Genomic DNA, 22,092 nt, shown 5'->3' on the forward strand with positions numbered 1-22,092 from the left:
TGTTTCTAGGGGAGGTAGGGGGGGACGTTAATTCATTCTCGGACAACCTTGGCATCCCTGTCTGTCTACAGACGAGAGAGAGGGATGTCGACGCTACCACAGAGCTTACTACGAGGTAGTGCTGCTACTACTGCTTGGTGCCCGCGATGGCTCGCTTCAGGTAAAATGAGCTGCCGCACGACGAGAAAGAATATACATATACGTATACATATATGAATACATACCTAGATATGGGGGCGCTGCCATGAATTGACGGCCAGGACGGCGAGAAACGAAAACGAGACGCAGCTTTGGGCGTGGGAAAGAGGGCCCCGAGGATGTGCACGGGAGTGGGAATAGGGGGCCAACTGACAGAAGCACGAGGGAGAGGGATAAAGATAGGACTGAGGGTGGCACTCCTAACGCAGGTCAGGTTGTAGCAGTGCTACGTTATGATAGCTAGGGAAGTAGGGTATAATACTACATTTAACTTACTACCTCCCACATAACTCCTACATGCATTACCGAATTCCCTGGTGACATGTATGAAGAGGAGTAGTAGGCAGGTACTCGTAGAGAGTTGAGATGAAAGGGTGTAATGATAAGGTGCCTACGAGCACACAAGGCATCGTAGAGTAGAGTAGCATTGATGCCTCCCGCGTGCGTGTGTATGTATGCATATATGTATCTACCTGGCCTCGTAACTCGAATGCGAGATGTGTGCGCACACATGAGAGAGAAGAGAGCGGCGGGATTGTTTGTGAAGAAACAAAACCCCCGTCTCGCGGGCCAATGGCCGGTGGCCTTGCCGAGGACCCTTGCCGCAAGAGTTGCGCGTTTATTGGTTCTATGCCTACGGCCCCTGGTCCGAGGGACTCAAGCGAAATGAGCAGCAACATCGAAGGCGGCCCATTAGCAAAGAGAGACAGGCCTGCAATCGAGTGCCCGTTCACGCCATAAACACGCCCAGATTCGATGAAGCTAACGATGCTGAGGATGCTCAAGGGGTGTGTCCACTGCTCCGAGGTCTCTCATTTTAAATTCTTGCTGGCAAACAGACGTCGTAGCCGTGTCAAATACACGGAGCCGTCCCCTCTCTCTCTCTCTATCTATTCCTGGGCATCCCGGATCTGTCTTTCTTTGTTTCCCTCTTTCCCTCCCTTCCCTCTTTTTCTTCTTCTTCTTCTTCTCCTCGCCCTCTCTTCTCGCCCCATCCCGTCGACAGGCGTGGCGCCGATGATTTGGTTCCAGCCGCTACCGCGCCCATGCCATGAGGACCCGGTGAAGGAAGAGAAGCAGAAGACGCAGACGCGGGAGAGCCCCCGGAGTCAGAAGTGAGCGGAATAAGGGGGGGACACCAATTTAACGCGATAATAACGATGGGATCTCCGACCGATCTGCACCCTCACTAAACCTATTCAACCTATTCGCTCCTTTATTTATTATTTTCGGGTTTATTCCCACTCGCCCGCCGGCCTGCCCAGTAAGAGATTAGGGTTGGGATTCACAGAGGAAAAGCGGGAGAGAGAGGAGAGGAACGGACCAGAGCCAGTGCAGGCAACGAACCGCGCCCCCTTCCGACCCCATCAACGAATCCGAAGGCGATCCCAAAAAAGAAGGGAAAGAAAACGAGTCTAGCATTCTAGTACAGACGCTTACACGCACGCCCTGGGGGAAAAAGCTCGTATTTGACCATTTTCACCGCCACGCGCGATGACAACCCCAGTCTCGGGGTCTTCACTCCCTCAGGCCCGAGACGTACATCAACACCCCCATCACACTCATTTTCAGCACAACTCCGGCAGAGACAGCAGCCACCACGACCGTCGTCAACCGCACGCACACAACCACCACCATCACCACCACCACGCTCGTTCTACCGATCCCTACGGCACCAGAAGGGGCCACAGGCGGGCTGATCCGGACCCCGTCACAATCGTTGAGACCGTCTCCGTCATCCAGGTGGTCGATTCTACCGGTTCCGTCATCACCTTGCAGACCGTTACGCCCACCCAGTCGACTACCACCACTTCCTCCTCCTCATCACCATCACCGCCGCCACCTTCTTCTTCTTCGTCGTCGTCGTCCACCACCACCACCACCACTACCACTACTACTAGTACCAGTACTAGTACTACTGCCACTTCGAGTTCCGGTTCCGGTCCCAATTCTAGTTCTAGTCCCAGTCCTAGTTCTAGCTCTAGCTCTAGTTCTAGTTCCAGCGCGAGTCCCAGTCCTAGTCCCAGTCCTGTCCTTGTTCTCCCTGCACCCCCTGCCATCCCCGGTAACGATAATATCGTCATCAGCAGCGGCAGCAGCAGTATCACCTCCAGTAGCAGCAGCAGTAGTAGTAGCATTACCGCCAGCACCAGCACCCCCGTCCCAGATGCGATTGTCGAACCGAGTACAGGACGCGTATCCGCTCTAACTCGCCCCCCGACTCCCTCCGCACCGATCATCAGCGACGATGAGGGCGGCCTATCATCGACACCTCCTTTCTCGTCGATAGACCCGACCGTAGCACCGTCGGAGTCCTCGATGCCTACCTCGTTTCCGACATTATCTTACTCGCCTTTGACGTCCACTCCTTTGTCTGGCGCTCCCGCCTTCCCCCCGTTAACTGGCGTGTCTAACACAACCCAAGGTCCGTTCTATTTTTCTTCGCTGAATCTGTGCATGCATGCGTAGATACGCTCATGCGATATCTACTCCCCAACTTGTTTCCGCCGTCGCTCCAACCCCATGCCGATCCCCTTTCGTCCGCACTTACCTGCCCACGTATCTCTCTGCAGCATGCGTTCTCTGCCCGTAGTTATCGCATGCCGCACGCGTCCTTCGAGTCCTGACTAACCCTCCACCTAGTCTCTATCGCGCCCTCGAACAGCACCTCGTCGTCCGCCCCCGCATTCTCGGCAGAGAATGTCAGCAGCGTCCTCTTATCCAGCTCCTCGGGCGCGACCCGCACGACGAGCTCGCGCGTAGCGTCGTCGACCACATCCTCCTCCTCCTCCTCCTCGCGTACTCCGACTGCGACTGGGTCTGGCTTCGGCGGCGGCTTCGGCGGCGACGGCGACGAGGCGCCGCCTGCCCCGTCCGACGATGGCGGCTCGGGCTCCCTTAGCAGCGCCGAGGCCGCCACCGTCGCCGGCAGCGTGCTCGGTGGCGTCGCCGCCCTCGCGTTTCTACTCGTTCTCGCGCTCTACTTGCTCAAGTGGAAGAAGCGCCAGAACACCCTGAAACTCATGCAAGGGTCCGCCGGCGAGCGCGGCCCGTCCGGCATGTTGGTTGGACCTGCCGGAGATGGTAATGGAGGGGGAGAAGGAGGAGGAAGTGGAGGAGGTAATAGCGGCGGAGGAGGAACAGCCGACGCGCCCATGACGGAGCGGCGGCCATCCGCAGGTTTCGCGGTGCCGGCTGCGCTCGCGAGCTTGGGGGGGCTGCGGCGGTCGTCGAGGAATACGGAGTCGTCGGACGGGGGCGAGCGGGGGTTCGCAAAGTTGTCGGGCAAGCGGCTGCCGTCGGTGCTGCAGTTCGGGGGCGACGGGTACTCGGACCCGCGGGCGACGATGATGAGCGATCAGTCGATCGAGTACCGCGACTCGCTGGCCTTCCCGGGCCTGGCGGTGCCGGGGCCGACGCGGCTCGCCCTCGGCACGCCGATGCGGCCCGAGAGCGGCATCGCCGTCTTCAACCCGGGCCCGGCCCGCACCCCCGTCCAGGAGCAGGGCCCCTTTACCCCCCTGTCCCCCGGCTCCGACACGCTATCGCCTCTCGAACCGCCGAGGGACCCCCTCGGGCGGTCCCACCCGTCCCACGACGGGTCGAGCCTCTCGCGAGGCTCGGTTTCTCGGTTCACCGAGGAGTTATGACACCCCTGATCGATACCCCAGCGTTCGATGTGCTCTTTTTGGATGTCGCCACCATTACGCCTCGTGTACAGTTTTTCTCTTCTTGGCCCGCCTTTTTTGTGATGATACCTACTATTTTGTCTAAGCCGATGTCGACACGCTTCTTCTCGCATCAGGCTGGCGTCTGATTGCGGCTTTTTTTTTTGAACCGCCCAAAATTTCCTACATGGTGTCGTGGGTAAAGGGGGGTTCGGTGAAGGAGGAGGATGTAAATCACGGGATGGAACGGGGAAAAAGCTTGGTCGGCTTTTCGCTTGCTTTCATCCTCTCTTATCTCGTCATCACTCTCAGATACACTAACGTTCTCTCTCTCCCTCCACCTCTCGGTCTCTTACCACTTTTTAGCGTCAGATGTGCGATAAAGAAAAACCCCCCAATTTCTTGTAAATAGTCAGGTCATCCGAGCCCTCTCGGGCTAGGCAGGGAACGATACAAAAACTCACACGCACATGAGTGAGAGACATAGCGAGAGCACGGATGGTGCCGGGACGAGCTTCGTTTTGCGATCTCGTCCGGCCTGGCTCCTAATCAAGCATGATTGTTACCAAGCGTCTCCACTGCCACCCCCCCGGCTCCACCTAAGGGTTCTCGGGTTGTCTGTAAATGCCGTTTCCGTGAATCGAAGTCGAGAGGGTTTTGTGTGCCACGACGGAGGAGACGCCGCTTGTGTAGTAGTAGTAGAGACGAAAAGTCTGGCTCCATGCGTATCTCGATTCCGTGCGCTGCGCTATTCGCACGGCACTTATATCCGAACCCCAGTCGCCCAAGCCTACGACTTTCCCTCTGCCTGATCGGGACACGGGAAGGGCCCGTCAGGTTGCGCGGTTGAGACGGTTATGAAACACAGGCGAAGGCCTCCCATCGCCCGTCCCACGGCTGGCTGGGCTTGGCTCTCTTTGCGACATGTGGCCAGGGACCCGACGGACAATATCCAAGCGGGCGAGAGATTAAGCTTAGTTTTTTTTTTCCTGATTTGTCGTTTTCTGCCCCCCTTCTTGTTCTCTACCGACCACCTGCCACCAATTGCGACTTTACCCCGGACGGATCTCGGCCTCTTGCTAGGAGACGAGATGGCTATGTGCGGCATGTAAAGATTTGTTCCCCCCGTCGTTTTCGTCACATCGCCCGCTCGTTCCCCCCCGTAGACGAGCGTCGAACCCCGATCCACGGACAAGACCAGACCAGACAAGGCCTACCTGGGAAACCCCGTTGCCCCCCCCCCCCCTCCCCCATCCCTCTCACCAACCACGGTGAGCGGATGAAACGAAAGCCAACGCTCCGAGGGGGCCACCATATCATTGTGGGACGGGCACGGGGCGGGATCGCACGCAATCTCCCTTGCCTACCTACCCAACACCTTATATTTAGGCATGTACATATACCTACGTGCTACGGTGTAACGTGATGGAAAGGATTACACGTAGAAAGCGTGGACAGGATGGGGGGAAGGGATTCGAGCTTATCAGGCGCAACATGGCCGCACCCACCGGCGCGCCGGAGGATGGATGGGTGGCAGGTCTGTGTGTACGGACATGCATATACATGTGCATATGCAGGCCCGTTGCAAGCCGCCCACGGCTCTACGTAGCAGCGGCAAATAGGCACGCTGCTGGGTGATCTATCATGACATGATGTCTGTCCTGCCTGTCAGTTCTGTGTGCCGGCCGACCGGCCCTCTCTCCTATGCCACGGGCGGGCGGTGAAGCGAGGCGGTCTTGGGCTGGCGGGCGGCTTATTGGATGGGTTGGATCCCACGCCTGCGTACAGAAACAGCCAGGGTAGCAAACTGGTGATGGGTCCGAGGAGGGAATTCGGGCTCGGTTTTCACTGCAGAATAATAAGAATAAAACATACGTAAATACATCAGATCTCCCTGGGTAGACCTGTCGTGATCGTGGGTATGGCTTGGGGTTTTCGTAGGTATGATACGTAATTCGGGTACATAGCGCGGCCTAGTGACGCAGCGGGATGGATTCCTCTCGATATGAGTCCTCGTGTCTATGTATACCTACCTGACTTGCTCGGTACGGCTCTGCAGGCAAACATACCTACATACAAAACATACGAGTTTACAAGAGGAGATACGGACGAGCCGCCGGGACCAACTTGCGGACTGACGCCCCCTGTTCTTCTGCCGAAAGGAGTAGGAGGGGCTAGACTGAGAGGATTAGGGAGCTTCTGGTTGCCTTTTTTCTCTTCCTCTAGGCCTCGAACGGGGTTTGTAGAGTTGTTCATCCGACTCTCCGAGGGCGCATCTACTTATCACGCTAGACAGCGATCTTAGTTTCGATGCTATGGGGGGTCTGAGCGCCTGAGTAGTCTCTTTTTTTTTTTTTTTTTTTTCCTGTCAGGTTGTATTTTCCTTGGGATGAGAGAGACGTCTCTCTATGATTTACCGACAACGGGAGTCGGAGTCGCGGAGGGGAGGGGGGAGAGGGTGGCGAGAGTGATCGGCCCTACGATCTCATCCACCGAGTTGAGGAGTTGTCAATCGCGAGGGTGTTATGTGTTATATAGATACGAACACGACTGCGGTAGACGAGCAAAACCAAACTGTCTAACATAACCCTGGCCCACTACGTAGCCAGGCAGGTTACCTACCTTATCTTAGGTACCTAGGTAGGTAGGTATGTGATGTGCTAGGCACCTCCTCCCGTCTATATGTGAGGTGCTATCCAAACCAATAGTCTATCTAAACTCCCGGGTTGGTCGGGGTAGACAGACGACATTCAAACGCCCTACGCCCTACTGGGACTCGGTCAAGGGGAATGCCTCCCCTCCTCCTCCTCCTCCCCCGGCACCAACGAGGTAACCGCCTGAGGTTGTTAACCGTGCGTACACGCATGTACATGATGATGATGATGATGTATTGATCGCATGTTGGCCTTCCCTCCTACTGCTGCTGCTATGACCCGTAGACCCGTGGTGTTGGGTAGTATGGCGGGCTTCGGCACCCCTGATTCGCCGGTGGTATCAGGGGAGGGGGGAAGGGAGATCGCTGAAGCACTTGTCCGATGTCAGAACTAAGGAGGCGTCTTCGCAAATCCCTGGGCGACGCCGTCGGTTCTGCTTGGTATGCACATTAGTCGCCTCAAACGTGGCGTGCGTTTCTGCTTGCTTTTCCCCTTTTTTTCTCTTCTTGCTGCCTCTTTCGTGCGCAGCGAAGCACGATGACATGTTCGCCGATTCTGTCTGCGAGCCTGCAGCTCTCCAGCCTGTTGGCTGCTTTGCCGTTCCGCGCACCTTAAAATACCTACCTATAGGCGGCGCTGGGGCCGACCTACACGCGCTCTGCTTTTTAAAAATAGCCGGCGGGAAATTTGTCACCCCGTCGGTCGGCGTGGCCAGGCGGCCGAGTTGTCGTCGACGACATGGATGCCTTCTCCAGACCTGCCTAGGTAGGTACATGGCATCGGGTAGGGAGGTACCTGTATTGCGCCGCCTGCCAGGTGCTGCCGCCAGGTACATACGGGTATGTGGGCGGCGTGATCAGGCACCCCGGGCTACCTCGGGGGCATGTACCGAATTCCAAGGACGGCGCATATGTAGGTACCTCTGTAGGGTGCGTGCGTGCTTGGGCATTAAACCGCTAAGCCCCCCTGAAGAGCTCTTGGACGAGTCTTGGGAGGGGGGCTGCCCGACGAATCGTAGGTTACCTCCGTCACCCTCGCCTCTCTAGCTGCTACCTCGATTGGTAATCTTGGCCTGGTTCATAAAGGGGATGCAGTTCATAGTCCGCCGTCGAGACTGAGACCGGGTCTGGTCCAGGGGTGGGGACCATGATGCTTCTCGCTCTCTTCTTACCTGTCCGGGCCACTTGCTACTAGCCGCCCCAAGTACCTTTCTCCCCGTCAGGCCCTCTAGCTCGCGCGCTGCACTCTGCGCTCTCCATACCTACCCGTACCCGTACCCATAACCACAACCACAACCACAACCACAACCACCTCAACCACATCCATAACCACAACCACAACCATACTCTATACACACATTGCCTGCCTGGGGTTTACCTACCCCGAACCCAAATACCCATATACCTCCCTCTTGCAAGACGACCGCTTACCTGGACCGTCCCTCGAGAATAGCACTGGGATGCTGCCGCGTCGAGTTGTCTGGTATCGCATCTAGCTAGCACAGTAGACGATCAGCGTATAACGTTACGAACTACCGACCGGAACCGACTGGAACCGACCGCCGAGGGCGACGATCCTAGATACATCGTAGAAATTAAGCACGACGCGGACCGACCGATAGTTAGACAGAGACAGGGCCGGGCGGAAAGAGGGAAAAGAGATATACCTACCTGATGGATCACATCAGGGTCGATCCGGGCGGCTTCCAGATGCCGGGAATGCCGCCCCAGCTGATGAACCAACCCCCTCAGATCTTCGGAGCCTATGGGCACGATGGGCTCCCCGTGCTACCGCCGGACCTGGCTGCCCAGATGGCGTTTGACCCGGCCGCGCTGCTCGACGACGTGAACGAGGCGAAGAGGAGGAGGATCGCGCGGGTGAGTGCACGCCCCTACTTCTGCCGCCTCTGCCTCTCTCTCTCGTAGCAGATGAGCGCTGACCCGCATGGTGAAGGCTTGCGATATGTGTAGGAAGAAGAAGATAAAGTGCGACGGAAAACTCCCGGCCTGCACCCACTGCATCAACTACAAGACCGACTGCGTCTTCACACAGGTTGAGAAGAAGAGGAGTCCCCCAAAGGGGTACGCGTGCCACTGCCGCCACGACGAAGCATTGGGATATCGCTGACGGAGAATTGGCAGTGCAAAGTATATCGAGGGCTTGGAGAACCGCTTGGGGCGCATGGAGAGCTTGCTGAGGTTATCCGGTACGTGTGAGCAGGCGATGGCTTGCGGGCGTGGAGCGGGGCTTCCCCCCCTCTACTCCTTCTACGCCTTTATCTACCCCCCTCAGACTGACCGTTTGGGGACCAGGACTGCTCGGTGACGACGACGAGTCGACGGATCTAGCGACCCTAGAAAAGCGCCTCGCAGAGAAGCGTCAACAATCGAGACAAACGTCGCAAGCAGCCACCTCGAACCCCACGTCGCCCGCAACAGCGACCTCTGGCCACGATGGCGCATCGTCGACCCCCCGCAGCGCACTGACGTCGCCTGAACCGGAGAGGAGTAGCAGGGAGCCCCGGAAGGATGCCTCGCCGCAACCGGAGAGGCAGAGGGACGAGGAAGAGGTCGAGGCCCTGTCGGAGATGATGTGCTCGTTGGTGACGAACCAATCCGGAGAGACGAGATACATAGGTAAAGTGGACGCAGCCATCCGCTCCTGTCGCGTGCGTGATCCGCTAACTAGCAGCACACACATTAGGATCATCGTCGGGGTTCTCTATATTCTCACCTAAAGGTATAGAATGGGTAAATGAGAAGACGGGGGACACGTCATTTCCGCAGATGATCTCGGAGGTGTCCATCGACGATCATAAGTGGAATCACTGGAAGCCCGAGATCTTCGGCGACCTCTTCCACCGCCCCGTTTACCAGCAGCTGCCGCCTAAGCCAGAAGCCCTGTCTCTGCTGAAGGACTATTTCGATAACTTCAACTGCATGTTCCCGCTGTTCCACCAACCCACTTTCATGCACCTCGTGGAGAGGCAATACTCCAACGACCCTTACCAAGGCTCCGGCTGGTGGGCCAGCTTGAACGTCGCCTTGGCCATCGCGCATCGCCTTCGGGTCATGAGCAATCTCGTGCCGCAAGAGGAGGACGAGAAGTCGTGGGCGTTTATGAAGAACGCGATGGGTGTCTTCTCGGAGCTAACGATGCGTAATACCGACCTGCTTAGCGTGCAAGCCTTGCTCGGGATGGCTTCCTTCATGCAGGGGACGCCCAATCCCCAGCCCTCGTTCCTGCTCATCGCCGCGGCTATCCGATTATCGCACAGCATCGGCCTGCACAAGCGTGGGAGCGGATTCAACCTGAACCCGGTCGAGATCGAGCAGAGGAAACGAGTCTTCTGGATCGCGTACATGATGGACAAGGATTTATGCCTGCGGTCCGGACGACCCCCGGCGCAGGACGACGACGACATGAACGTCGAGCTTCCGGACGCCGACCCGGCCGACAACATCGGCAACATCCCCCTCGCGGATGGGAAAGGGAAGATGAATCTGTTCCGAGCGATGTGCGAACTCACGGTGATCGAGAGCCAGGTTTACAAGAAGCTGTATTCGACGAAGGCGACAAAGCTGTCGGACGGCGAGCTGCTGCACACTATCGGCGAACTTGATAAGCAGCTCGAGGCGTGGAAGGATAACATCCCGATCGACTTCCGCCCGGAGCACGAGATAAAAGCCTCCCACACGCCCCTGATACTCCACGTCGTCATGCTGCATTTCTCCTATTACAACGCCCTCACCACCATCCACCGCATGTCCATCCACCACGGCTACTGGACAAGCCGCCTCTCTAACTTCGCCATCCAGGGCCTCAACGCGAGGCCGCTCAACCCTCGGGTGTTCTCGTCGGCGGCCCTGTGCGCCTCAGCAGCGAGAGCGAGTATACAGCTGCTCAAGTACGTCCCGCAGGGCGACTTCTCCTGTGTATGGTAAGTGGTTCGCGCCGGAGCCGCTATGGCTGGTTCTTCTTCTAACTATGAAGGCTAGCTAACACGCTCACTCTTGCAGGCTCATCCTCTACTTCCCCGTGTCGGCGCTAGTCACGCTGTTCGGCAACATCCTGCAGAACCCTCTGGATATGCGCGCGAAGTCGGACACGAAGCTGATGAACCTCGTGGTCACATTTCTGTCGACGCTGGGACAGGAGGCCGAGACGGGTGGGGTGCACCGCATGCTGGGCATCTGCTCGGAATTCGAGCGCATCGCCAAGATCGTCATCGACAAGGCCGAGCGCGACACCTCGCGGCGCAAGCGCAAGAGTCACGAGCCGCAGCAGCAACCGCACCGGGCAGGAAGCATCTCGGGCGTCGCGTCGTCGCCGTCGTACCAGGCGAATCTAACGCCGCGGCCGTCGTCGGCCGCCGTGACGCCAACTCCCGGGTACGCAAGCAACGCGCCGACACCGCCCGTCTCCCAGCTGTCACCTAAGTTCAACGGCGAGCAGAACCGGCGGGAAAACGCAGCGAACGGTGGCTTCAGCCCGATGAACACGGCGAGCACGACGAACGGGTCCGCGCCGCGCGACGGGGCCGGGGCGTGGCCGTCGGCCTCGTCCGGCAGCAACCAGCCGGAATGGGATCCCAACGCGATGGACTTTGGCAACTTCTCGGAACTCACGGGCTTCGGGCAGCCGATGGCGCCGCTCGGCGGCATGAACGGGATCGTGGGAGGCGCGAACGGCAACGGCGGTGGCGGCGTGGGAGGTGCCCCCGATTACCAGCCGCTGCTCCCGCAGGAGCTCTGGCAGGTCCCCGGCGGCCTCGACTGGGACTGGGCCGAGTTCACGGGGGGCGCATATCCAAGCTTCGAGAACGGGTGCACGATGCAGGACGCGGGGAATTAAGCTGCTAGCACGTTACGCGTTAAGAAAGAGGAAGGACACTAGCTGCTGCTACTACGCATTCTAAGGCCGGGTTTCTCGCGGATCTAGATGTTTTTTTTTTGGCATTTCTCTTGGGAACTGGTCTCCTATCTACAGGAAACCGGACAGCGGAAGGACGCAGCACGGGCGGGAGTGGGAGATAAAAATATGCGAGAAGAGGGATGGGGGAAAAAAAGAGCGCGGGATACATACGTTTGGCCACGGAACCGACAGCCAGAACCCCGGGCACGAGCGTTTCGGGTCGATGGGCTTTTCTTCTTAATTTTGGGGTCTCTGGCGCGATAGGACTTTGCAGAGCATGTGGGTCGGCGAAGAGAGAGAGAGAAAGAGATTGTGTGTTGTGCGCCGGCGAGTGGACAAAATCAGGGGAGCAGCGTATTTTTTTTTCCCCCTCACTTCTCTCTACTCTTTGGTTATTCCTTTCCGGTTATTTCTCACTGCTTTTGCTTCTTCGGACGAAGATACGCGCATCTACGTTACTGCAACGGCCGACTCTTTACATTGATCTCCAGGGGCTGGACTGGATTGGGGATCTTTTACGTGCTTGCTCCCCGGTTACCATACATACCTTCTAGCTAATGAGGAGTTGTGTTTTTTCTTCTTCCTCTTCCTCTTCCCTCTGTTATATTCGCGCTCTCGGTATGTCCCTCTTCGGCTCCGTGTTCTTGCCTTGGACTTGTATACATCTACCTGTATGTAGGCATAGTTATATATCCGTACATATACCTATCTATGTAATATGCGACGAGGCATGCATATGGTGTACCTCACCACTTCGTGTAGGCGATACCTGGGTGTGTAGATGAGACAGACAGCTCGTCGGGGCCAATCTAGGGGGTGTGTTACGTTTATAACCACCTGCCCATACCCCTTATCTTGACTGGGGACGGGCGTATAATACAGTGTGCAAAGCAAGTATTTCTCGTTCACATGTGCAGACTCGAGAGAGCGTTACTACGGGGTGCGTGCCAGCATGGCATTTTGGTGTTTTGTGATATCCCAAGCGGTGCCTCGCGCGAGATTCGGCAAAATACATAATAACGGACGCCATGAAACCTCGTCCAAGGATATACCTATATATATATACATATACCAGGTGTATATACCTATACACATATACACATGTACAGATAGATAGATATATGCGACTATAGAGAGAGGCAGAGCTTAGCGTTGCAGGGCATTCGGCAACGCCCAAAGCGAGAAAGAATGTCGTGGCCGGGCTCCGTTAGCTGCTTGGGGCCGACCACACCCCTCCTCCCCTCACGGTGCGGCGGTGTGCACTCTGAATCTTGCCTGCGTGTGTTTCCACGAACAAAACAAATCCTGTCTTTTGTCTCTCCTCCAGCCCTCCGGAACTCCGGAACCCCGTCTAGGCTATATCTTGACACGCCCGTACTGCCTCTCGCAACCGACAATCGCCGCCGTCGCTTCGCTGCATACCCCAGCCATGGCCCAGAACGCCACTGCCGCCGCCGCCGCCGGTCTGCCGCACCCCGGCGACCAGTACGAGATCCCGAGCGTCGAGGCCCATGGGTCTTTCGACTCGCTCAAGGAGCGCATCAAGAAGCACTACGAGATCGCGTCCGACTACTACTACTCGCTATGGTAGGGTCGTCTTCCTCCCCTTCTCCCTTTTTTTCTTCTCCCGCGCCCCCCCCCCCCCTCTCTCTCCCCACCGCCACGCACGTCAGCTCACGCGCGCCGGCAGGGGCCAGCACATCCACCACGGGCTGTTCCGGTCGGCGGACGAGACGAAGGAGCAGGCGCAGGCGAACCTGATCGACTTCCTGCTGGAGATCAGCAACGGGGGCGCTGGGGCCGAGGCCGAGACCGGCGCGACGCCGTTCCCGCGGCCCGGCACCCGCGTGCTCGACGTCGGGTGCGGGCTGGGCGGCACCTCGCGCTTCCTGGCGCGCGAGCGCGGCTGCCGCGTCACCGGCATCACCATCAGCGGGCGGCAGGTGGCCATGGCGCGGCAGGCGACGGCGGCCGAGGTCGCGGGCCTGGCGGCGGGAGGCGCTGGCGACGCCGCCGCCGCCGCCGCGACCGCCGACGGCTTCCTCGCGTACCCCGGCGGCGGCGGCGCCCGCTTCCTCGAGCTCGACGCCGAGACCATGCGCGCGCACTTCGACCCGGGGCCCGGGGCCCCGGCCCCCTTCGACTGCGTGTGGATCACCGAGGCGCTGTCGCACCTGCCGGCGAAGGAGGGCTTCTTCGCGGCCGCGTTCGCGCTGCTGCGCGGCGGAGGTGCCGGTGCTGACGCCGGCCTCCTCGTCATCGCCGACTGGTTCAAGGCCCCCGGCCTCGACCCCGCCCGCGAGGCCGCGGACCTGCGCCCGATCGAGGACGGCATGCTCGTCCCTCGCCTCTACACCATCGACGAGTACGTCGGCCTCGCCGAGCAAGCCGGCTTCCGCCTGCGCGGCGCCCCCGTCGATATCAGCAAGGACGTCGCTAGGACGTGGTGAGCGAGCCCCTTTTTTTCCTACTTTGCGTTTCCCAATCCCCTCCCTTCCCCCTCCCACTCTCTTTCACCCCCCCCCTCTCGTCCCTTGCCTCGTCGCTAAGACGGAAAAAAACGCGCCCCAGGGACATCTCGTGGTCGCTCGTGTCGTCGCCCGCGCTGTGGGCCTTCGCCATATCGCAGGGCCGCGACGGGCTCGCGTTCCTGCAGGCCTTCCGCGCGATGCGGCGCGGCTACGCTAACGGGTCCTTCCGGTACGCCGTCATGTGCTTCGAGAAGCCGTGAGTGGCGCGCGGCGGCGGACGAAATAGGCCGTCGGCTCGCGCAACCCCCCCCCCGGTTGCTTTGCTTAGGGGATGGTTGGGAGGAGTGCGGAGGCGGAATTTGGCTTGCGCTACAATGGCAACGAACGTGGGGGTAAGCACGAGGAGCGAGGAGGAACAGGGCGGTAGCTAGTGTATTCAGAGCATTGTCCTATCGGCCCCGGGGGCGTACGCCCTCGCGCTCGCCAGTTATACAGAAATATCTCTACTGGTCTATTTACGAAGACCGCACCCCGTCTCTTCTTTTCCTCCTTTCCTTGCCCCTTGACATTTTTGGGGGGAGCGAGGGGAGGGGGGGACGAGGCTTGACCGGAGTTCGCTCCCCGCCTCGATGTATTAGCGAGGCTTACATGCCTGGGGGCTCGACATCGTGGGGTGATAGGCCGTCGACCCAGCCAAGTTGGGAGAGGCGGCATGCGTCAAAAATGCAACCCATTGTAGCCTGGGATTTATGCCTACTACTGTGCTACCGTCCTACCGGGCCGTCCTCGTATTTGTAAGGCGAGAGGCACGCACACACAAGAGGAGCTCGTACAGGTTTTCTTTTTCGGACACCGCGCGCGGAACCGAAGCCAGAGTGTCTTGGCCGTAAGCCACCCCAGGGCGAGGTGGGCTGTCTTTGTATAGAACGCGTGGCCGGCGACACAGCTCTAGGGGGAGACTCGTCGATCAATTTACACACCTACAAGCCTTGGTCTATCTCTACTGAGTACGTTGGTGCACCGTGAGGCACCACGGCCTGAACCGGGGTATGTCGGTGGCGGCGACACTTCGATGTCCAACTGTCCTTTTTGTATTACCGTCCATTCCGTTAGGACGTTGGCGTGGGTGTTGGTTGGAGAAGAAAGAGTGCGGAGGCTGGATTTCTCCTGCTTGCTCTCCGTCACGTTAATCAAACCGACACCGGTATGCATGCACCCTGCTTATGTCGTAGAGGAGCTTTCCGCGCTATCTCCTCGGTAAGTATATTTGCCACTTGGGGAAGCTCGAAGGGATGAATAGCTGACCTACCCGCGCAGGCATGTATGTAGCCATGTATATGTGTAGGTATGTAAGGCGTTCAACTGGGCTATATACCTCGTCTTGCTCCCCAGGTAAGGCCTCGAGGCTGTGCTGAGCGGTGAGGGGTGCTGACGGGGAAGAGAGGGGGGAGGAGAGGGAGACGATCATCGGCTTTGAGGCGCGCACCGCACGCCCTCATGATCCTGTGCTCCCTTTTTTCCTAGGCTTGGCAGAGCGACCAGGACACAGCGTCTGGACCCTCGGATGGCGTACCACGGAACTGTTGGTTTGCCAGACCAGTTGGCTACCGACGTTAGTGGGAGCGATGTCTGCTTTTGGATTGTGACGAGGTTCCCCGCTGGAAGGTCGAATGCTACACGATGCGCCCGCAAACCTACATACACCTAACCAGCGTGGCCCAGGATATTGGGCAGATGCGTCGATGGACCGACAGGTCAGCCTTGATGTCCGCGTCTACCAATAGGGCGAGCAAGATTCTCGGCGGGCTACTTACCTCGTCGTATGTGCGTATTGTGCATACATACGCAGCAAGGATTGCTTTCAGCATGGGGACGATCGGCAGCTTGTCGTGTAAGCCCGCACGAGCAGACAGCAGCAATATCCGGATATAGATAGGTACATGGGTCAGGCTGTGCGTAGGTAACTAACAACTCGGAAAGCAATCTCTCATGTGAGTGGCTGGCTCACCCAGACAGCCGACTTTTCTGTGCTAGCTAGGCGGTTGCATGCCAGTGAAATGAGATTGTCCCATTCCCCGCGCGATAACCCGAGCCTGGGGGCTGTAGAATCACGATTTAATATCGTCATGTCGACCTGCCATTCCTAAATTGCCCGGGGGTTCACCATCGTCTCGATTCCAACACCGGTGCCCGCCCGCACCCACGTTGGAGCCATCCATCGTTCCTCTTCCTTCGGCCGTGATCGACATACCTCCTCCAGTTCTCGTGTCGGCTCCCCGAGTGACGACATCGAGGCTCCAGCCATGAGCGAGGGTCCCATCTACTATGCGGAACCGCCCCCGGGGCAGGTCCGCACGCCCGTCGACCCGCCGACCCGCCGAGGCGACCTGATGGCGGCCGGCATTTCCATGACGATTATCGCCGGCCTCGCCCTGAGCCTCCGTCTCTACACCAGGATCCGCGTCCTCAGCAAGAGGCTCGGACCAGACGACTGTGAGCGAGGCGTAACGCAAAGTGCCTAGTGTTCTGGAAATGGCGAACTGACTCGAAATAAAGGGCTGGTCATTACCTCATTCGTAGTCTCAGTCGCGATGCTAGTCTTCGTGAAGAAAGGTAGAAGATTTCGGTCTCGATTGCGACGGACGTAGCTTACAGCCATTTCTGACTCGCGTATTGGATAACTAGACATCGACCACGGCCTCACATACCACGTCTGGGACATTCTGCAAGACACGTACCATATCGGCGAACGCCTAGTAATGCTCCTCCATCTAGCTGCCTGGACGTATATTTCCTTCCGCACACGACGCTAATCGTCGCTTTCAGTATGGCCTGCTAGCTTACCTATCGTTCATCTTGAGCGTCAGCTTTGCTAAGATGTCGATGCTCGTCTTGTATCTGAGGCTTGCGCCGCACACATGGTTCCGGTGGACTTGTTATACGTGCCTCGGGATCATTGCTAGCTACTCGATAGCGGCCGCGTTGGTCGAGTCGCTAGCCTGCAGGCCGCTCCAAGGCATCGTCGATGAGAGCTTGGATGCCGAGTGTTACGACTCGTATCCTGCCTACATAGCTCTTAGCAGCTTAAGGTGCGTCGATGATGGCTGCCGCTCCGCATCTCCATCCTATTCATTTTCGGATCCCTTACGTATAGGCTAACCCATTCTTAGTGCGTGACCGGCGGCGCCTCAGATCTCTGCGGATGACGCTGACGCACGATAGACATCGCTATGGATGTTGTCATCCTCATATTGCCGATTCCGTTAGTGATACGAATGCAGCTCCCTAAGCGAGAGAAGTTCTCGGTGATCCTCCTATTTGCGACGGGTATTCTGTATGTTTACGCGAGACCGCTGAAGGTGAAGGTAGCTCTGGTGTATGCACCTACTAACCGCCTGACTAGCGTATGCGCTGTCGCGCTTCAGCGAGTGACTTACATACCGGTCCTAGAAGCTAGCGAAGACTACGACTGGGATGCGGTGCCCGATAGTGAGTACATACAAGGCGTCACTGCTGTTGCTGGTGTCTCGTTTTCCGATATACACCGTGGGCATATGCTATGGGCATATACCCGGGAGGGGACGAGATTGTTATACCGACGCGGTATGACGGGAAACGTGTCTATTCGGCCGTTCGCACAGCGACGTTAGCTGACTGTCGCTACTGTAGTGATACTCTGCTTCATCGAGGTTAACGCTGGTATCGTGTGCGCCTCGGTGCCGGTGGTTCGGCCATTCTTCAGCCGATACCTGCCTGTCCTCCTCGGCGCCCACGCCAAGCACACTGACAGCGGATCGTCGGGACCGGACAGGGCGGCCCACACGATCGAGCGAGATAACGCGGAGCGATATAATCTCAAGCGTCGTAACATGGGACCCGACGAATCGTACAACATGTCCTCGTTCTCAGACACGAGCAGGTGCCAGGACAGCCGCAGCGAGGATGAGGAATCCCGGTTGTGGCCGCATCCTGATCCCGACAAGCGTCAGAACCAAAAACACCCGTCCGGTAACGTGACTGTGGTCGCCTGATGGTAGGACGTTGAACGGCTCGCTGTATTCTCATATAGGTACACCCAACCCAGTGCGGATCCGGAGTTGATGTGTTATTGGGAGTATTTATTTATATTTGAGAGGTGGAGAAAGGAAGAAAAGAAGAACGATGGTGGGCTGTTGAAGGGTACTGCTGCGAGAATGATTCCTGACTTAGGGCTGGTGGAGTTGACTGTGTTACCTACCTGGAAGGGGGCCATCACCGATTGGCAGGTTATTACGGCGTATTGCATAAAAGGAGGAATCTACGTATGCGTAGTACTATGTACCCAGCTACCTGCGCATAAAGTCCGGTATCCCCGGATATATCACGTGGCTACACAGCCACACATACGTAATAAGCCGGGTACCTAAATAGCCTCAAACGGCCTAGTTGCATGACGTCCTTGCTGCTAAGCCGATTGCGGTTAGACCTGTCGCGGGGCTTTCGCATGATCCTTCATCGGCACCACTGGAGCCACCTGCACCACCACCACCACCATCATCGGCACCACCACGGGGGTCGACTTCTTTTGTCAGCGCCAGGCAAATTCTCGACGATTCCAATCTGCACGCCTCGACAGCGCTGCCTCTGCCACGCCCAAGCACCGGCCAATCCCGCGGGCGCTAGACACTGGCGGCCTGCGCCCAAGTTTCCCCATGAGATAAAACGCGATTTCCTACCGAGATTTCCTCTTTCCCCTGCCTCTCCGGTCCCCCGAACGACCCCCCTTGAGGCCTCTCGAATTTGTCCGACATGACGAGCTTACTGCGACGCTCTGCCGGTCTCGCGCGCGTTGCTCGTCTGTCGCTCGGCGCCCCTGCTCGGTTGACCATACGATCGTCCCCGTCTCTCCTGCGCACGTCGCGGTCGGCTTGGCCGGGCCAATGGCCTCGATACTATTCTGACGACAAGAAGTCCGAGCGCTCCGGTGCTAGCGATGGAGTCGGCAAGAATGGGTCGCCCCGATCCAAAAGTCGCAAAGCGAGGCCCGAGATGAAGAGCTCGGAATCGCCGGGTCCGACCGAGGGTGAGGCAGCTAGCACGGCTTCCGGGGCAGAGAAGGACGGCAGGCTGCCGCTGCCCGAAGGCTGGGTTTATATCGAAGAGGAGGATCTCGCAAAGCTTAGGGACATGATATCTTCCAATTCCGTGGCGAGCTTTGCCGGTATCGGCTCTGGTCCGCTAAACGTGGTTGACAAGCTAAGAAAGACCGGGGTCCCCGAGGATTTTCTACACATAATCAAGCGCGAAAAGGAATTTGGCGTGGCGGATGCTGCCAGGCTTTTAAAGTCTGTCAACGCCCTATCCAAGAGAATAGCCGAACTTGAGGCTTCGGGGCAGATCGACTTCAAAAACTCTAGTGCCTACGCCAAACCCCCTTCGCCGGAACAGAGGGAAGGGGGGGAGAGGCCGCGGGGACGGGAGCGAAAGCGGGAACAGGGCCAGGAACAAGAAAATGCACAGGAGAAGGAGAAGGAGAAGGAAAAGGAAAAGGGCCAGAGGCAGGGACAGCAGAGAGATTATCAGCAACGATCCCAGCAAGGCGACAAGGATTTCGGTGGCTTCGGCTCCAAGAAACCCCCCCCACCTCCTGAGAATACCCCGATGAGGAGTAATGACTGGCTGACAACTATCGTGGGCTCCGCTATCGCTTATTGGCTATACAATTCCATATTCGAAGAGAGCGGTCGGGAAATAACATGGCAAGAGCTAAGGCGGAATTTCCTAGACAAGGGTCTCGTCGAGAAGATGATCGTTCAAGGCCACACGGTCCGTGTCGAACTCAACCGCGATGCGGTCCGATCTATGTATCCCGACTCGGTCGCGATGCGCCCCGGATTCAGCTACTATTTCTCTATCGCTTCTGTCGAAGCTTTCGAGAGGCGCCTGGACGAGGCCCAGAGCGAGCTCGGAATCCCCAGTAGCGAGAGGATACCGGTGAGTTACACCGGCGAGAGCCCTTTTGTGAACCTCCTCATGGCGTTTGGACCTACGCTATTGCTCGTCGGGTTGCTCGTCTGGGCTGGACGGCGTGGCCCTGGTGGCGCTGGCGGATCCAGCGGCATATTTGGATTCGGTAAGAGCAAGGCCAAGCGGTTCAGCCACGAGACGGCTATCAAGGTCAAGTTTTCCGATGTCGCTGGTATGGACGAAGCGAAGCAGGAGATTATGGAGTTTGTCAGCTTCCTCAAGAAGCCAGATAGGTTCCAGAGACTCGGTGCTAAGATTCCTCGCGGCGCCATTCTCGCCGGACCCCCGGGTACGGGCAAGACGCTCCTTGCCAAAGCGACCGCAGGCGAATCGGGGGTACCCTTCTTCAGCGTCAGCGGCTCCGAATTCGTTGAGATGTTCGTCGGCGTTGGCGCCTCTCGAGTGAGAGACCTCTTCGCCACAGCGCGCAAGCATACGCCCTGTATAATATTCATCGACGAAATCGATGCCATCGGTAGGTCTCGTTCCGAGGGGCAGAGGTTCGGAGGCAACGACGAACGAGAAGCCACCCTTAATCAGATCCTCACGGAGATGGATGGATTCAACACCACCGATCAGATCGTCGTCCTCGCCGGAACTAACCGACCGGACATTCTCGACAAGGCACTAATGCGGCCTGGCCGATTCGATCGACATATTAATATCGACGCGCCAACGATGAAAGGGCGGCAGGAAATCTTCAAAGTATACCTCAAAAAAATCATAACCAACGAAGAGATGGAATTTCTAAGTGGCCGGCTCGCGTCCCTCACGCCAGGCTTTGCCGGTGCGGACATTGCGAACTGCGTAAACGAAGCCGCTCTCATCGGTATCCCCCCCCCCTTCCTCAACAACCGTCCATAATTACTATAGTTTCTGCGCCATTTACTAACAGGTGAATTATAGCCGCGAGGGGCAATGCGATGTCTGTCACCTTACAGCATTTCGAGCAGGCCGTCGAAAGGGTCATTGGCGGTCTCGAGCGCAAATCCCTTGTCCTGAATCCGACGGAGAAGAAGACGGTGGCCTATCACGAAGCCGGGCACGCCATCTGCGGTTGGTTCTTTAGATATGCCGACCCTCTCCTCAAGGTTTCGATCATACCGCGAGGAAAGGGCCTCGGGTACGCGCAATACTTACCAGGAGATGCGTACCTAATGACCTACGAGCAACTAATGGATCGGATGGCGATGACGTTAGGCGGCCGGATCTCGGAGGAAATCCACTTTCCAACGGTCACGACGGGGGCTAGTGATGATTTCGACAAGGTCACCCGCATGGCTACGCAAATGGTAACGCAATGGGGCATGTCGGAAAAAGTTGGGCCGCTGCATTTCCGCAACGACGAGAACAGGGTACACAAGCCCTTCTCGGAGTCGACGGGCCAGATCATCGACGCCGAGGTGAGACGGATCGTAGAGCAGGCCTACAAGAAGTGCAAGGACCTCCTGCTCGAGAAGAAGAAAGAGGTGGGACTGATTGCGGAGGAGTTGTTGAGGAAGGAAGTGCTCGTCCGGGACGATATGGTTCGCTTATTAGGCCCACGGCCGTTTGACGACAGAGACGACTTCAGCAAGTATTTTGGTGGCGGGGGTAAGGCTCACAGGGCTCCCTCGCCGCCAACGCCGCCACCATCACCGCCACCATCGCCGCCGGAGCTTCCAGATACCCCTGAGTCTCCCAGCCCGGCATTCAGGCCAGTCGACGACAAGGAGGCGAGGTAGCTCTGCTTTGATCGCGATGTCTATATGCAACTCGGGGCCATCGAGGGCCATTTCATCACGATATCTGATGACCGCCCGAGGCTCTCAACTCATCCTGTGTATATTTCTACCGCTACGGCTGGGAAGGAAAAGCGCATTACGTGGCGCGGCCTATATCTATTGTGTAATACTTAGATAGAAGTCTCATTATGGCATGGCATCGGACTGGCGGGGGTGGGATGTCCAAAAAAAGAGAGAAGTTTTACGATGAATGAGGCGAATACCATGAAGCGTGTGTCTTTGCGCCCCTCTCCTAACAGACGAGTTTTTATTGCCATACTAAGGTCTCGTCGTCTCTCTCCATATTCTCTAGTTACTTATATGTCGAGTTCTGGTGGGGGACTATTTACAGGGATAATCAGTAGAACTGCGTATTCCAGCTCCTATGAGGATGCCCTAGCCAAGGCAAGTGGAAAGC

At 57.6% G+C, this 22,092-nt stretch overlaps 5 protein-coding genes across 5 annotated transcripts; all 5 read left to right on the forward strand.

Moving 5' to 3' along the window:
* Positions 1-1,505: 1,505 nt before the first annotated feature.
* Positions 1,506-4,092, forward strand: GGS23DRAFT_428426 (uncharacterized protein). Its single transcript, XM_051513829.1, has 2 exons — positions 1,506-2,623; positions 2,842-4,092. Exons 1-2 carry the CDS (start codon positions 1,693-1,695, stop codon positions 3,846-3,848), a joined length of 1,938 nt encoding a protein of 645 aa, XP_051374178.1. The 5' UTR covers positions 1,506-1,692; the 3' UTR covers positions 3,849-4,092.
* A 3,430-nt stretch (positions 4,093-7,522) lies between these two features.
* GGS23DRAFT_428475 (N-terminal binuclear Zn cluster-containing protein) lies at positions 7,523-11,474 on the forward strand. Its single transcript, XM_051513830.1, has 6 exons — positions 7,523-8,397; positions 8,474-8,601; positions 8,662-8,726; positions 8,833-9,156; positions 9,224-10,460; positions 10,540-11,474. The coding sequence occupies exons 1-6, from the start codon at positions 8,194-8,196 to the stop codon at positions 11,372-11,374; spliced, it is 2,793 nt and encodes a 930-aa protein (XP_051374179.1). The 5' UTR covers positions 7,523-8,193; the 3' UTR covers positions 11,375-11,474.
* Positions 11,475-12,715: 1,241 nt separating this feature from the next.
* Positions 12,716-14,220, forward strand: GGS23DRAFT_428581 (S-adenosyl-L-methionine-dependent methyltransferase). Its single transcript, XM_051513831.1, has 3 exons — positions 12,716-13,021; positions 13,125-13,880; positions 14,006-14,220. Exons 1-3 carry the CDS (start codon positions 12,864-12,866, stop codon positions 14,163-14,165), a joined length of 1,074 nt encoding a protein of 357 aa, XP_051374180.1. The 5' UTR covers positions 12,716-12,863; the 3' UTR covers positions 14,166-14,220.
* Positions 14,221-16,208: 1,988 nt separating this feature from the next.
* On the forward strand, positions 16,209-17,936 carry GGS23DRAFT_594994 (uncharacterized protein; the record flags this gene model as incomplete). The annotated part of the gene is made up of 7 exons (XM_051518241.1): positions 16,209-16,398; positions 16,462-16,518; positions 16,591-16,661; positions 16,732-16,951; positions 17,128-17,239; positions 17,309-17,394; positions 17,575-17,936. 7 exons carry the CDS (start codon positions 16,209-16,211, stop codon positions 17,934-17,936), a joined length of 1,098 nt encoding a protein of 365 aa, XP_051374181.1.
* Positions 17,937-18,438: 502 nt separating this feature from the next.
* GGS23DRAFT_559367 (ATP-dependent metallopeptidase Hfl) lies at positions 18,439-22,081 on the forward strand. Its single transcript, XM_051515815.1, has 2 exons — positions 18,439-20,740; positions 20,818-22,081. Exons 1-2 carry the CDS (start codon positions 18,694-18,696, stop codon positions 21,633-21,635), a joined length of 2,865 nt encoding a protein of 954 aa, XP_051374182.1. The 5' UTR covers positions 18,439-18,693; the 3' UTR covers positions 21,636-22,081.
* Positions 22,082-22,092: the final 11 nt, after the last annotated feature.

This window comes from Durotheca rogersii (assembly GCF_024521655.1).
Source record: "Durotheca rogersii strain YMJ 92031201 chromosome Unknown GGS23scaffold_5, whole genome shotgun sequence".
In the NCBI taxonomy this organism is placed as follows: Eukaryota; Fungi; Ascomycota; class Sordariomycetes; order Xylariales; family Xylariaceae; genus Durotheca; species Durotheca rogersii.